At 40.5% G+C, this 17464-nt stretch overlaps 1 protein-coding gene across 4 annotated transcripts in view; it reads right to left on the bottom strand.

Annotated features, from left to right (window-relative positions):
* The window catches only part of CAPS2 (calcyphosine 2), a 925516-nt gene that overhangs the window by 357930 nt on the left and 550122 nt on the right, over window positions 1–17464 (bottom strand). For all 4 annotated transcript variants that reach the window (XM_069229548.1, XM_069229545.1, XM_069229547.1 and 1 more), the window contains one exon: window positions 17328–17404. In XM_069229548.1, coding sequence (XP_069085649.1) covers window positions 17328–17404 — 77 coding nt within the window. The remainder of the gene's footprint in view (window positions 1–17327; window positions 17405–17464) is intronic.

Here is a 17464-nt window from a genome sequence, read left to right as displayed (position 1 = left end):
CCCCGTAGGTCGTTCCACCTCTTCCTGATGTCCTCCCTATTTCTTGGGTGCTGTCCCACTGCGTTGACCCTGACCACTATTCTTTGCCATAGCTCCATCTTCCTGGCTATTGATGTGTGCTGTACCTGTGAGCCAAATAGCTGTGGCTCTACCCGGATTATTTCCTCCACCATGACCCTGAGCTCCTCCTCGGAGAAGCGGGGGTGTCTTTGGCGTGCCATGGGGTGGTGTGGGTGATGTGTGGGGTGGTGTATGTGGTGATGATTGTGGTAAGTGTAGTGGTATGGGGTGTTTTGTGCTTGGATGTTGTGTGGGTGATGGTGTTGTGTGCCTCTGTGTGATGGGGTTGTCTATTCTGTGCTCTCTCTCTCGCCTTCTGTCAGAATTTCAGGTTGTAGGGGTTTGTGGGTGATGTGGGTGTGTGTTTTATATTGTATTGGATGTGTGGGTGTGGTGTGTGTATGTGTATCAGGTGTGTGTATTTTGAATTGTCCAATGTGGCGGTGTATTGTAAATGTGTGTGTATTTTGAGCGCGGCGGTGTGTACTGCCAATGGAATACCGCGGTTGAAAGACAGCCGCGTGGATTCGTGGGTCGGAATGGCATGGGCGTGTTTCTGTTGGCGTGGAGGTGGAGGATTTGTTTACGCATGTTTCTCGCTGACCTTTGTTGTGGCGGTATTGTGTGGGTGTCTGAATTTCGGCGGATTCCTTGATGTGTGTCATAATAGCTGTGGCGGTCTACCGCCGCCACAGCGGTGTATTGGCGGTCTTCTGCACGGCGGTAAGCGCCTTATACCACCAATGTTGTAATGACCCCCTATATGTCTTAAAGAAACTCGTAGGAAATTAACAGCTTTTTCTAGGGATCCTATTTGGTTTCAGCTGACTGTAGATTGGCCAAACAAGCTCCAAAAAATGCCATCAGAGGGTGTAACTGTCTGGATATACCTGTAGCGTGCACAAATTATAAGATAGCTATTGCTTGTGCCAAGCAGAAATAGGAGGATAAAAATTGGCAAAATTTGCTTTAGGCTCTTAAAACAAATGATGGTAGGACCTTTTGGCATATTATTGACCACGGGTCTACTTGGAATACAAATCCTATGCATTGTAATCTTCGACCAGAGAAATGGAAGAGCATTTTGCAAAACTGTATGCCTCTGTTCCTGTAATCAAACAGTCCTGCAGCGAGGCGAATTACTGTGCTGACAGTAAAGAGTCAGAATGGGGAGATGATCAGAACACTAATGTATTCTTTAGCTTAGAAGACACTCTCTCTGCTATTGATAGTTTGAAGTCCTCAAAGGCACCTATTCCTGATTGTGTTCCGGGAAACCTATATAAATCAGAACCTTGGTTGTGTTCTTCCTATGTGAATATTATTTCAAATGCAATTGCAGAGGGAGGAGAGACTCTAGAAACATGGAAAGGGGCAGAGATAATATCAATGTTTAAAAAGGGTGACCCAGGCTGCCATAATAATTACAGGCCAATTAGCCTAATAAAATGTTTTCAAAAGATCTTTTTCAGACAGATATCGAATAAATTACTCACCGGATGGATAGCAAGCAAATACTGTCCCCTCTCCAGGCAGGGCTTTGCACTAAGATAAACACTGTAGATCAGGTGTTTTAATTTTTCCCTTTTATACTCTAAATATGTCCTGCTCAGTAGTTAAAAATTATATGCGGCATTTGTTGACTTGCGCACAGCATTTGATTTGGTCCCACGAGAAAAGCTCTGGAGAGCCTTAGCAAGTATGGGGACTACAAAATGTTTAATTGAGTTAATAACCAGATTGCATGAAAGGAACTACACACAGCTCAGGTGGGGGAATAATGGGGAACTGACAAAGTGTACCTCAATGATGTGGTCATGGAATTATAGAGGTGTGTTAATGATTCCCACACTTTGAATGGGATTAAAATACCCATTCTGCTGTTTGTAGATGATTCTTCATTAATATCTAAAACCCTGTTGGGTTTGTAAAATCAGTTAGATACATTTTAGGAGTTTTGTGTGAATAGGACACTGCAACTTAATAAGACCAAAACTAAGTTCATGGTTTTTGGTAAGAATGCAACCAAAAGTCATATTGTTAAGACTGGAAAGGAACAATTGGATAGGGCTTATAGTTCCGATAAACACAAGTTGGGGGAGCGCAAATAAACAGAAGTTAACTTGTGATTTCCCATAGGTCTAACGCCATACTTCGATTTCAAAAGAATACTTATGCTTATTCCATTTCTCCAGCTTTAAAGGCTTACAGAGCCAAAGCCCAGAGCACTGTCTTATATGGAGCGGAAGTTTGTCGATATCCTGATACCCACAAGTTATTTGTAGCAGAACAACTTTATTATAGTGCTAGTTTCTGTACCAGCAAGTACTCCCCTCATTCCACTTTATTTTGACCTGGGCATGAAACGTGTGTCTGATTTGGCCCAACTGAAACCTTAGTTATTCTGGATTCACATTTTGGTGACCTCTGAGCTAGTAGACTACAGGGACTCTCTGAGAGGTACTTTTGATGTGTAGGACGTTATGCACTACTGCACATATGTTTGTACTCTGATCTTTATTTTTAAGAAAATTAGAGGTTGTTTTATGTGTACTATACTGCTAATGTACTTTTAACATGATGTTTTCAAGAAGTGAATTTGGATTTCAGTTTTCTTTTGTATTTCATAATATTTGAAAATTATGATTTTGAATGTTTGTGGTACTCTGTTTTATTTTTTTATGGATGTATGTTTGTCAACTTTTATGGTCAAGATACCAAATAAAGTTTGACTGATTGATTGAATTCTAATCAAACCCAAATAGAAAAAACACATTTGACAAGGCATGTCACAAAGAAATAGACCATACTCTCTGTATAGTAAAGGACCAGCATTTATTGCCAATGAACATTCAACACGTTGCTGGATCATAGTGGCTGCAGTCTAACAATAAAACATGGGGATAAAATCAATAAAACCATATCCAGGCATTAGGCAAACATCATTAGACATTATGAGGCTGGAAACTAAGACTTCTAGAGGCCCTAACATAGATGAAGAATTTAATGTATATTTAGGAAACGATTAATGATATTTGGGAGCAATACAAATTTCACCACAGGGGAGCCATCAGTGGTCAAGTGACATCTGGATACTTGCAAGAAAGCCTTTTGATTTTACCCAAATTACAAAAAATTACAACTTTCTAAAAGTGCAATTTATAAAATGTCTGTGGGTGTGGGGAAGGAGACTCTCTATTGACGGGATGGCTGGTGAGCACTGCCCAGCCCTGACTCTGCTTCAAAGTATGCCTACCTTGGCACTGGCAGATCAAGCTCACACCTAGGCCTGCATTACCTATGCCTCTTTAGTCACGCTGGCACCCAACCCAGTGGGAGTAGAGGACTTGAACAGAACTGATTTAAGGGGTGGACAAAGGATTGCCCTCTACCCACAGGCTGGCACTGTTCATGAAAGTATACCCTACAATGATCTACTCAGAACACTCTCGGATACTGTGAGGAATCAGAAGGAGGACTGTCCTGCTGTGTTTTCGAAGAATCTGAAAGAAGACTGGACCTGCTTACCTTGAACCCAGCAGTGATACCCAGGATCAGTTGGCTGACAGCCTGTTTTAGCTAAAGAGACACAAGAAGCTTCCAGAGGTGCTTCCCTACTTACAACTCTCCAACTGGCCAGTTCTAACTGGGCCTACCCTGCTGCTGTTTTCTTTTGGAGCGAGCTATATAACCCTAGTGGGGGCCTCAGGTCTTAGAACCAAAACTGCAAGAAGTATAAGCTTCTCGCTAACTTTCTGCCTAGGGAACTGACATAAATCGGGGTCACCATCAAAGCTACAGACATCAAATTACTGGTCGGCCTCAACATGTTGGTTTCCCCAAATGAAGGAGATCAGACTTCAATAAAACAGTTTTAAAGTCCAAATATAGAAGGCTTCACCTAGACCAACACCAAGCCAAAGCTGATCGACATGGAGGACTCCCTGAGGACGGGCTCCAGACTTAGCTGCTTGGAGCTTTCTACCTTGGTCAATGATAATGCAAGACACCACATGCTTCCACAGCCTGCCATCGTAGAGCCCCACTTTGAATCCAGATTGTAGATTGCCCCGCCTACCACTCGTCCATGAGCACTTTTTCTCTTTAAAAACTTTTAAGTCAAAAGGTAAACTTTCTAACAGGACAAACTGTGTCCCTGCATCCGACCGACAATCCACCACAGTGGGTCTTAATTTTTGACTCTTACTTGGTCTAGTGTCACCAGATAACAGTGGTTGTCACTTTGCTCTTGGTGCCATTTTCAATGTTTAAAATTTCATATCTCCAGTAATATTTGTTTTTATTTTTGACGTTTTATTGCAATATTCTCTATCTTTCTAAATTGGTTTGGAATTGTTCTTGTGTTCACTTTTAATTTTTTTACTGTGTGAATACTGTATAAATAATTTACAAATTGCCACTAAGTTAAGCCTGAAGGATTGGTGCTAAGCTACTAGGGGGGATAAGCACAGGGCTTAGTGGCTTTAGTTGTTCACAGTGACAAAAATTATGACTATTATTAGAGGTGGGTACTCACACCCCTTTAACTAATACTTCAATGTCTTACAGTCACCAATTAATATTTTCATCCCCAAAAAGGACTCACTGTCTGGGCTTTCAAATTCCAACTGTTGTTGTGCTGGGTAAATTTCCTAGCAACAGGCACAACTGCTGACATAAATGGCCTTTGACCTAGAATCAACATCCCTCAACCATCCAAGACACCCATCCTTTTTTAATCAACAGTGTCAGGATGGCTACTGTGTGAAACACACCATAGAACCACACCATAATTCAAGTTGCAGAGTTTCTATAAAGAACCTTCCTATCACTACTGGTTTTAACAACTACATGATATCTGTGGGAATCCTGAAGTTCAGTAAGAACATCAAAATCCATTAGCATGTGGATAATATCTGCTTCTCCCTGAAAATCAAACAGAAAATTACTTCTCTTGGCTCTGACTGCTTTGCTACTATCCAATTTTGGATTTGTAAGTTGTACTTGAAGACCAATTCCGTGTAGACAAAATCTGAGCTAATCAGCAGCAGCAACCAACAGGAATCAGTCCTCAAATGGCTCCCAGAAACAAAGCATGATGGCTTTACATTTCAATTTGTCAGCTGTACAAAATCCCTAGGATTCAACATTGAGACTACCCTCAGTTTCAGAATCTTAAAAAACACTGCAAACTACCTTGCAAGAAATCATCAAGTTTCACAAAGAAAGACATCTGATGTGAAGCAGACTTCAGGAAACTCACACATTGATGCAGGCAACACCGATTGCTGTCATTGAACAATCAGATTGACACTCTTCAAGAACTTCAAGAACATCTTTCATGCAGCTGTATGACTGATTTTCACCCACTCTAGAATACCTCCGATGGCTCCTGCTAAAAGCTCTCATCATCTTTAAAGTCACCTACAAAGCAGTAAATTTCAATCATCCACCATATTTGGCTAGCATGATAAAGGTAACAAACACTAGGGGTGCACAAAACTTGCGGTGCCCATCTCATCCTATTTAAAACAAAAAAGATGATAAGAATAAGACAAGATGCCAAGCCATCTCATGCTTCTTGGTTCTAGAACTGCCACTTCACACACGTTTGGCATACTCTCTCACTGCTGCTTCCCATAAATAAACTGAAGAAGCTTTCTCTACAAGCAACACATCCATGTGTCAATACAGGATGATCTGCCCAGGTGGTAGTCACCCTTATCTTCTATTAATCACGTTACATATCGTCAGAATCTTTACTCCTTTTGTGTATGCTCACTGTTGGAACACTACTCCATAGCTTTGCAGCTACATTTGTGCTATATAAATTCCCATAGAAATATAAATATTAATTTAAATGTGTTCAATTACCAATTGACTAAGATGGTTAGGGTACTGCATGACCCTGCAAAATGATGTAATAAGTAGAAAAATCTAAATGGTACCCAACTAAGTTTGCAAAGGAGCAAATACCAATTCCTACATCCACTAAGAAAAGGGCATAAATAAGAAGTTTGGTGAGCTGCTTAAAAAGGGTTTGAATATTCTCAAAATAAAGACTGAATGAAACAGAAAGGTCTTGCCTCAGGTCTGCTGTAGGCTAGTTGGGTTATCCATGGATTTGTCTTCTACTTTTAGTGACAAACTAGTGCTCAAATCCCTGCAGCTGTCATGCAGTCAATTCAGTATAATAGATGTGGCAAAGGAAACTCATTAACTGTTTTTCTACATGCTGAGAAACCATTTGGCTGCTTAAGTTGAGGCTTCAGGTCTTGGGATCTAATATGAATTTACACTTGATCAACCTGCAAAGTAACATGGAGGTCAGTATTTCACTAAACAGAAATTGTTCTGGATACTATGTGCTCTACTGTAGGACCAGGCACAGCTGCTCACTTTCACTTTTGCCACCACCATTATTTTTTCAATTCTGACTGGAACATTTGTTGAAAAGAGACGGAAATAATATTTACTGAAAGGTTTTTCGATTAAGACGCCAGGGTTAAAGTATCCACCCTTGTGAAAGACATCTTGATACATTCAACCATCCAGGAACTCCACTCGATCTCAGTCTTAATGAGATTCAAGGATGTTTCATTACAAGTGTACATAATACACAGGGAAAAAACATGAACCACACATCTAGCACAACAGTGGGAAGAATGACAACTGAAGAATGAACCACATAATAATGCAACAGGTTATAAAATACCCTGGAGTGATTTTTGCTGGGAACATCTCAAATACAACTCCTTTAAGTATTAATAGCATCAGCAAGAGAGCAGTAGATTTGTATGACGAGTCCTCATCCTTTCACTCCTGAGAGTGGCTAGGCTGTATAAGGAGTGGCAGGCATTGTACTGAATGAAGATGATTAATCTTGTGCACTGTACAAAACACCACAAGTAGCAGGTGACTTTATGATGTGCAGCCCAAAAGCCCTGGCAAGCTGACAAATACTATACTATACTAGGTGATTTTTTAGAGCGCATGGTGGCCCGTAGGCATTCCAGCACTGGATAAGAACACACTAATTTAACGATCCGCTGGGTAGGGTTCCCCTAAACCATCAGTTCAGTTTTATTTCCATTCAGCTTCAGGTAGGATTTGAACATCCAACTTGCACCTGCTTCCATACAAGGGAGAAGACGGCTCCTGGTTGAGCAAGACAGCCAATTGCTTTCTGCCCACATACAATTCTATGGAGACAGGCATGGTTTAACAATGTCTGCAATAGGCTGCATATATAAATTAAAATGTATTGGGCTTAAAGAGGAGCCCTATGGGACTCCACAGTTGAGAGGAAATATATTGGAGAAGGACTTCTCGAAAACCTGGAAGGATCTACCATAGAGAAAAGACCTGAGCCAGTCAAGGGCATCTCCTGAGACTCCGGCACTTTCCAGCATGGTGTTTTGATTCACAGTGTCAAAGGCAGCACTTAAATCAAGAAGGATAATGGCTACAATGCCACCTTGATTGAGCCTCATTTTAGCATCCTCCATCAGCGCTAGAAGGGTGGCGTCAAAGCTATGTTTGGGCCAAAAAGCGGTTTGAGTGGGATGAAGTATTTCATTGGTTTACATGAATTTAGAGAGAGGAGTGTTATTGTGTTTTTCCAACACTATACTCAGTCCTGGGAGCAAAGATACAGATTGACTGTTTGCCAAGCAGATGCAAGTTGCATTTGTTTTTTTATAATGGCTTTAACCATTGCTTGCTTCCATGCCGTCAGGACTGTTCCCTTTTCTAAGGACAGATTGGCCATTTCAAAGAGGATATGGAAAGTAAGTTTAGCGTTTAAGTATAGAATCCTAGGGGAAGCGAGATCGCGAGGGGAGCCAGATTTAACTTGCTTCTAGACTGGACATTAGGGTCCAAAGCTCCCTCTGTGTCTTGGAAAGATCAATAGATATTTTGTTGTGAAAAATGGTGGCAAGATAATTATTAGATCAGGCATTTGATGGTTCAGGGTCCAGGTCAGTGGATCTTGGTTCTAGCAGGAATTTAGGGCCATATGTACGAAAGCTTTTTCCCATAGACACAGAATGGGTAAAATCGTTTGGTACATCTGGCCCTTAGTGATTTTAAACATCTCTCTGGGGGAATTTGCCGCCCCATTAATTTTGGATTCATAGATGGCCTAGGTAAGTTTTATCTCAGAGTGTTGGGTCCAGACTGATTCACAATATTTATCTTTTGGCAATTCAACATAGTCCTTCCACTGAGTTCTTTCTGCAGTTCTTTTTTTATTTTATTTTTTAAAGTTCTTGCAGGTGGGAGGTATAACAAGTGGCGGACTTGTGTATCTTTATGAAAACGTGTGTTTTCAAGGGAATGGTTTGGTTAAGGAAATGACGTGGCCAATCATAGATCATGTTATAAGCATCTTGTTGGTCCAGGCCTAACTGTGGGATGGTCCTACTCAATACATGCTTCTATTTAACAATGTTAAGATTAGCCCAGTTGCTGTCTGCCGGGCAAAAGGTTTAGAGTATACGCGTGGACCAGGAATTTCAAGCTACATGGGAATCAAATAATGATAGACAAGATAATAGAAAGAGGTTTTAAAACTTGTAAGCAAGAGTAGTTTGAAAAATGGGATTGAACGGATGTTGCTTTGTGTGAATGGGGCCTTGTACTATTTGCGTTAGTTGGATGGCTGACAGATTTTGCAGCAATCCAGTTAATTGCGTGCCAATGGACTCATCAAATTGGAGATTAAAATCTCCCAGGGCCGTTAAGTAGTAGTAGTAGTTAAGTATTATCCAGTTATGGAATTGGGGAAAACCCCTCATGAGAGCATTAGTTTTACTTTATACAACTACTGTCTGTAATATGTTTTACAGAATCTTTTTTATTTCATTCAATTTGAGTTGTATTTTGACGTGATGACTTCAGTTTCCACTGATCGTTTTATTTTAATAGTTTTGATCATCTGAAATATATCATTTGAAATCATTGATCAATATCTGTATTCTAATAAAAACAGATGCTAAATTCTGAAGATCATTAGAAATGTATTAGAACTTATTTCCAGTCTACATTACTGGTACTTCATTTATTACCAATGAAGGTTCCAGGACTTACTGAATATGGTGACTTTCCTGAGCACTGTTTCATGCACACTACTAAGTCATTTTTCTGGGGCACAGGGGACTTGATTCACAAGGTTAAACATACACTTTTCTGTAAAGTTTACACTTGCTGTAGTAACATTATTAGTGTTTTGGTATTCACAAACTACTAGTGTAATTTTACTACTAGTAATTTTACTAGTAGCAAAATCACACTTGTAGTTTATGAATACCATGAGTCTAAACTTACACAAAGGGTAAGCCTACCTTTGAGACTCAGGCCTTAAAGGAGCACTGTGTTAAATGATTTGTGAAAAGTATGAGGGATGGCAATATGTTTTGGTCATTCGAGGCAGCTAAAGTTGTCTGGGACGTCTACCACAGTGATTATCAGTGATATTATGAAGTTGTCTTTTAGAGGATTACTGGCCTACGTTTTACCTTGTTTTGATGGAAAACAGAGGTGCTACAACCCTTGATCTTTACCAAATGCTTCCCACATTCATATGAAAACATAAAGGTGACACAATATGTTTTTTTTTTTTTTGACCTGTGACTAAATTCCCAGTGTCCAGCTCTACTAGGGTCTTTTTCATCTTGCATCCTGCTTCTGACACAGTGCCACATCTGAAGGTAGCCTACATAAAAAAGAACCTCAAGATACAGTGGCAACAAGTGAGTAGAGAATGCTAAGATATGTTTCTGATCGCTTGCAAAATGAAAAATGCCCTACAGTGGTGGTTCAACAGAAGCAACATTTTCGGTGGCCAAAAGTTGACTCTTTCCACTACAGAGAGATGTCTGACAACAGCTGCCTCCCTTTTGGGATGTGTACCTGCAGACCTTTCAAGTCTGTGGTAGTTGGTCACCATAAGAAACTAAGTAAACCATCAATCTCCTGAAGCTCAGGTGATAACGGCTCCTATCAAGACCTTCCTTCAAAAATGAAGGATTCACGAATCATGGTCCTAAAAGACAGAAATGTATTTCATTTGAAACAAGAACGAACCACGACCCTCCCTTCATGATAAAGGGTTCAAAATCTCTGTCTTTGAGCCCTAAAGAATAACCTGGACATCATGGAGGAGCCCAGAAACAAGAACATTTTTACAGATGTTCACTGCAGACAATTGTACTGCAGCCATGAGTGGGAGATAGAAACCAGGCAATTGACTCTGATATTTCAGCATTAGAGAACTCTTCTTTGTGACATGCTTGCAATAAAACAGAACGCCAAGTGCCCATTATTCGCTAACAGGTGTCCATGTGTGAAACTTCAATTACTTTTCTTTAACCTCACTGATCCCCAGGTTGCTGTAGAAAATAAAGGAGAGAACCTTGCAAGAAGATCCTTCTCGTGCACCATGGGTGAGATATTATTATTTCACAGAGTTATGGGTGATCTTGCCTCAAATACAGGTCTTTTTTATGCAAGACTCGCATCTACTGCTCAGAGACAATGGTCAGATTCTCCAGGCCATCAGAACATCTTTCATTTAAAAAACATACATAATGAAATGTAAATAGTTTATTCCATGGGTACGGGCAAACAGTCTGGATCCATTATTAATGTCTCATCATCACTACCTGTCTTGTCTTATATGCAATTAGCCAGGCCTGGACTTCAATAGCTATTCTTATTCAATACTTGTGAAAACCTAATCTGCTGTTTGTTTTCTTGATGCTAGTGAAGGAATTTATGAAGGGACTGTTCAGAGCATTCCCTCCAACTGCAAACCTTCCTACTTCATGGGCGCGTACTATATTCTTGACAGTATTAACAAAGCAAACTTTCAAATCCATACACACAGACACTATCCAGCATCTTTCCTAGAAGACAGATTTTGTGTTCACCCTTATTTCACCCAAAGCAAAAACCAAAATTCATGGACTTTTCACTAGGCAGGTTTGCCAGTAGGAATAAAGATCCACTTTGGACAAACCTCAAATTTACCTATAAAGGTCCTTCATTCTTTCTTCTGCATCAACAGATCATTATACCAAATCTTCTGGTTAGGCATCAACCACAGTTCCAAGAACTTTACATTTGTGCATTCACTCAAAATTAAGTGCTGCTCTACGTTTTAATTATATGGAACTGAAGGTCTTAACCTAATAATCAGCAATTACTTCTCTGCAAACCCCCTGTCAAAAATCCTTGGCTACATGGATTGAGTCCTGCATCATAACAACACACTCTATGATGTGCAGACCCCTCAATGGATGGGTCTTATCTCACTCTACTAGATGCATTAAAGCTACAACTAGTAATTTTGCAGATGTGTCCTATAATGTGATCTGCGCAGTGGGAACTTTGAGGCCGACTCGTGACTCTATCAAGTATTACTGTCTCAATGCAAAATCCAGAAAGGAAGCCACAATGGGACAGGTGGCATTTTAAAAATTGTTTGAATAACCTGAGACTCAATTTTTTCCTTTCACTTTGTTTCTGATAATGCTTTGCTAATCTTAATTCAAGCAGGAGATTCTATGAAATATCCAATGGTGAAGAAGAAAAATGTTACTTACCTGTAAATACTTTTTTCCGGTGTTGGAGTATTTCATAAATATAAATGTAGCCCTCACCATCAGAGGCTCCAGTATGTTCATAATAGTGAAGAGCTCTGAAAATCTGGCAATTTGAAGTCTCTGTTGGTGTACTGAGTTGGAATCATAAAATGAAATTAACAACAGCCTTAGACTATGTGTAGTCTGTCTATGTTATCAAAGATCTCCATGTCCAGCTATTTCACTGATGACTGAGGGTTCCAGGCTGACGACATAGAATCGTTCAAAAATTTGTTCTTCTCAAGGTCTAATAATGGATCTCATTCAGAGGAATAAAACACCTAAAACACTACAATTACATCAGGATTTTGTGAGATGTTTAAAAAAAAAAAAAGATATGAACATAGGATTAAGTGAAAAATATACAAAAGGAGAAGTCCTTCCTCTGAAATCAGTGAGTGATTATGGGGATCACTTAAATAATAAATCAAATATAATACAAGTAACCAAAATAATTTCTAAACAGTGCAAATGTGTATATTTTTTCATTATGAGAAATGAGAATCCTGTTAAAAATATAGAGGCGAGGAGACTGATTTGGGTTGATAAGGTTTTGTTTAAATAAAATTAGGAAAAGATACTACATAATCCAGTGTTGAAGAATGAGGGCCCCTGCTTGAATTCTTCTCTCACTTTCTAGGCACCTCAATCTAACACAAGGATTACATTGTTCTACAGGATATGAGGTTTTGAGAGCTGTATGAAATTGGAGGGGATCATACATTTCCAAGGCCTCCTCATTGGCCTCCAAACACTTGCCAATATCATGCCCCACCACAAAGCTATGGACCAGGTCTTTTGGGAATGTGGACTCTTACCTCCTCTAGGCATACCTGTGTCCCTGCCACTATGTTCACTGGACTCTTTCTGTGACCCTCCTGTCTTTCAGGTCCAGTTCTTTCTGGCTCAAGCTCATGGGCCACTAGAATTGTCTTCTCCTCCAGGACTAGACTTTTGTCCTCCAAAGCTTTCTCAGATTCTGCCTTTTCTTCCCCATGGCCCTTTTAACTTCTACCTTTCTCGCCCAGGTCCCTGGAAGCAGTGTTTCCTCCATGGTCAGCTTTTCTACTCCATGGGTACAGTGGCCAGTTGCAGCCTCATCTCACTTTCAGCTCTCCTGTCCTCCGAGCCTTCAGGAGTCAGGCTGTGGAAGGTCGCACTGCTCCTGGTGGGTCTCCTCACTCCAGTCGGCCCTCCTCTCACCTCTGAGATCATTGGTAAAATATTATCTCCATCCTCCTCCACTTCATCATTCCTTTTTGCATCATCATCCTGGCTCCTGTGATGTAGACTGCAACATGAGGACCCCTTCCCAGTCTCTGAGGGCTAGCTGGTTCTCCAGCTTCCTGGAGTAATTTGCTAAGCTTCAGCCCTCTGTCTTTGCGCAACATTTCAGCTCTGCCACAGTGAAGCTTTCAACGTGGCTCAGACACATCACTATTCTTGTAAAAATTACAGGTCCAAAATATCAGAACAAGAATGAAATTTAGGAAAAAGAAGAAAGTGCTCAATCAAAATAGGAGAATAAAAAAAATAAAAAAATAGATTTTGATGTCAGGTTAAAATGGGATTTTTTGTTTTACACAAAAACAAGTACTGAATCCCACTGTTGCAAGAAACTGGAGTATTAGCGAAGGCCGGTGATAAGTAATAATCACAATCCTCATCAGGGTGAACCCCAAAACTCTCAAAATAAAGCTCTGCTTAACCCTTTGGTAGCTTGGCACACAAGCAGTCAGCCTTAACTTAAAGGCAATGCATAAAGAATGTATGTGGTACTCTAACAGTAATAAAGTCCCAAAAACAGCACTAGAAAAACCCCGAACCAATTTATAAAAACAGAGTGAATTTTAAGAAATAGAATGAAAACAAAACAACAAAATCAAATAAATAGAACCAAAGATATACATTTTAAAAGTTTAGGATTCAAAGTAGTGCCAAAAAGCATTAAGCCAACCACAGTTATTTTGTCACGCTAGACCTGGCCAAAGTCACAAGTTAAGGCAAACAGCGAAGGAGTGCGGGTTGGATACTGGGACCAGGCTGTTCCGGTGAAAAGTGTTTCCTTCTGACTTAGTCTCTGGGATGGAACTCAAAAATCCTGAGTGGGACAAGGCATCAGGCTGTGGCCAAAGAGGGCTCAACTTTATCTGATAGCCACAGTACAAGGTTTCAGTGAAGCTGTTGAGCTGTTAAGGGAAAACTCAGTGTGGGGGGAAATCTGAATTTCACGCCACTAAAGGTCCCTGGCTGACAGAATACTTTTCATACCTTTGCATGGTCAGGATTTCTACCTTAAGACTTAGTCACTTTTTTGAAGCTCGGATTCTTTCTGCAGGGCAAGGCTGCAGGCTGTAACCAAAGAGAATTCCGCAAGACTGGACACCTTCTCCGTAAAGTCAGCTGGATTGGATTTACTGCTGTGGAGAAGAACGTCGAGGGAGCAACCTCGATCTTTGCCCCAGCAGTGATGCACGCTCTTTGGATTGGCTTGGAGGGTTATCCCTGGTCTATCGTCAGTTGTCAGAGCAAAAAGGTGTCAAAAAGTTTTTAAGTCCCAGGTTTCAGAAATCTTTAGGAGGAGTACACTTTGACACCAGCCAAGAGACAAGGACCTTGGGGATAGCACTTAGAGGTCAAGACTCACTCCAACACACATCGGCAGCAAGGTCCAGGGCAGGATGAGCTAGAAAAGGTCAGATGGGCAGTTGAAGGAAAGGCCTCTGGAAGCTTGTTGTGTCCTTGTTACTCAAACAAAAGGTCGGACAACTGACTCTTTGAGTCACTTATGGGGTCCTGAGTTAAAGACAAGCAGGTCCTGACTTCCTTCCGCTTCTGCAGACAATAAAACTGTCCTTCTTCTGAATCCAAGTCCAGGAGTGTTCTGAGGAGGGTGCAGGGATGCCAAATGTATACCCACTGCCAGCATCTGGGAGGGGGAATCTCCTGGTCCCTCACTAACCAATGGGAAAAAGTTCTTATGGGTGACTCTACCTACTTTTGCAGTACTTCCAGTGTTTTTTTCTATTCCACAGTACCCCTCTCTACCTAACTTAAGCATGACAGAAACCTTCTCCTGCTGGTTGAGCTGCAACTTTGATAATTGGCAAATCCTTATTTGTGGTCACTCAAAACAAGCACTGTGACAGGCTCCCCCCCACAACTGGGGTTAAAGCCAAGCTGATCAGGACAACAAAGGGGGGAAGGACTAGGTGTGAGTTAGATGTGCCACTGACAGGACAGGCACTCAGAAGCTCAGGAAGGGGCTGACACAACACCAGGCCATCCTGCTCAAGGAAGAAAAACTCCTCTCCACACCCGAACCTTGGGTCCACTGTCTGGAAGCAATAGACATACCACTGCAGGGAGCCATTAAAAGTCATGTGACCCTCAGCACTGGCAGAAATGCACATTTGGCTTAGGCACGAAAATAACAACACTCTAAAAGGGTCATTTTTAAAATAGTAATATAAAATCCAACTTTACCATTAAGTTGGGCTTAAAATTGCTATTAAAATAAGTCCTCAATTTATTTTTCTAGCTGCTCCCAAACCGCAACTAAGCTTTATGAGGTATTATGATGTGGCCCAGTGTTTCTCAATGAGAAAGCCAGTCTTGCTACAGTGAAAAATTAATTTAAAGGTGTTTCACTGTGAGGACATGAAAAGCTTTAAATATATGTGTCCATGCACCCTGCCATATGGGCACTAGTCCATATTAAAAAGCTTAGGCCTGTCAAAATGTTTATTTTGCCAGGTCGAAAGTGTAAAACTGCCGACCCAGGCTAAAAATGGCAGACCTGTAGCCATGTTTTACAGTGCTACTTTAGCGAGTGGAAAAACAAGTGCTTCAGTTCACTTATAGAACTCAATTTACAGGCTCTGGGTACATGTTGTACCATTATCTAGGGACTTACAAGTAAATTAAATGTGCCTATCAGAGATATACCAGTTTTATTATGAGAATTTGTTTTTTAAAAGAGAGCACACACGCACTTTACCATCGGTTAGCAGGAGTTAAGTGTACAGAGTCCTATGGGCCACACAAATGAGTTCAGCTAGAGAAGGTATAAATCTAGGGAAAAACCATACTAAGATGGTCATTTCCAACAAAAGCGATTACGTTATCTTCATCATTTCTACAGGTTTAATTTTCTTCTGTCCTTTCCTCAGACGTTGGTTCTGTGCCTAGGTTCTTATGGTATAGCAGGGCAAACGTTTGGGCAGACAGACAGAAAGGGGTAAGGCCCTCTGCTACTCCCCCGGAAAAGGTTGTATCTGATGTGAAGTCCTACGAGCCACTTTTTTGGACTCGGCATTTGGCTCCAAAACTGGCTTTGCATCTGCCAGCTTTGATGAGAGCTAAGCAAAACTGACTGGAATAACAAGAAGTCATAAGGGGTCTGCAAAAGGACCATAAGCCGAAGAAGGCACCAGAGGCAGAGCAGCTTGAGGATGTATTTTAGTTAAAAGATCTTTTAAAACAAATGACATCACAGCAGAGTTTGCAAGGATCTCAAAAGCATGTAAATGAGCTTTGCATCACTGAGTAAATCTGAGACATTCTGTGCTGTCATAAACTAAAGTGTTATTGTAGCATATGTTGGCTCAAGACCTCACCTGTACACCCTTCAGGCACAAGTAAACAATATGGATAACACATCCCATGAACAGCGAAGGCCCTTAAGGAAGTTGAAAAGTGCCTAAAGGGAATCCTCAATGGCATGGAGTGATATGGTAGATCTTAAATGTCAAATTTCCCTGCAGGATTTGGACTTTTCAAAAGAAACATTCATATCAAAGAAAGAAATACCAGCTTTGCTGCACGACATATATTACTCCTCTTAAATATGTTTGAGTCGCTCCCAATGGCTTCTTTTATTTATGAATTACCAATTAAATAAGCAAAGACAAACAGATATTTTGATATTGCATGCCCACTCTTACATGTATGCACATTTAACACATTTGTACAGCTTCAGTCATTTTTCAACATACACTAACACCCAAAGGTCAGACATGGTACCTGGAGCTAGATGAAAAGGTGTGGGTAAAACATGTCTGGCTGTTTGGAATGACTAACGGGTCAATAGTTTTAGGAAACTAAGTACCAAAATGAAACAAGCATTCCTCAAGCAAGCTGTACATGTAGCTACCCAAAGGGCTTCCCTAATCTCAATAACAAGCATGTAGCGTGCACAAAAAATCAACTGATGTTCTATAAACAAGCCATACAAATAAATAAACATTATAAAAAAATATCACAGTTCAAAACACTAAAAATGATTCTCCTTCAAAAAGTACTGCATTTTAGGTTACGATTCCACAAAGTGGGATCTAGGTAATATTGAGAACTTTCCGTTTACGTAGATGGGCAGGAAGCTAATGAAATCTGACAGTGGTGGAGAAAATGTAAATTAAGATAATACTTTCATTCTCACATCAATGCACATCTTTTTGGAACAATTGAAAGAGAACGATGACCAAGAAATTAAAGAAAATCACTGATGATAAATTAGTAATCCGTCAAAACCTATGACTATTAAAGAAACACGTTTACCACTTAAGAACATGCGCAATGAACGTTTTAGCTGGCAATGCATATTGCACAAACACTGACCTTGAATAGCCAAAAAAACATTCCTGTCATCAATCTCGTCCTGTGAGAGTCCTTGCAGGCTTCCAAAAACGTTTTTTCTGAAAGGGATTATAATTCTGAAATTAATCAATCAATACAGATATGATACTGTATAGTCT

This window comes from Pleurodeles waltl, chromosome 4_1 (genome assembly GCF_031143425.1).
Source record: "Pleurodeles waltl isolate 20211129_DDA chromosome 4_1, aPleWal1.hap1.20221129, whole genome shotgun sequence".
Taxonomy (NCBI): domain Eukaryota; kingdom Metazoa; phylum Chordata; class Amphibia; order Caudata; family Salamandridae; genus Pleurodeles; species Pleurodeles waltl.
This window is presented reverse-complemented; position numbering and strand designations above follow the sequence as displayed.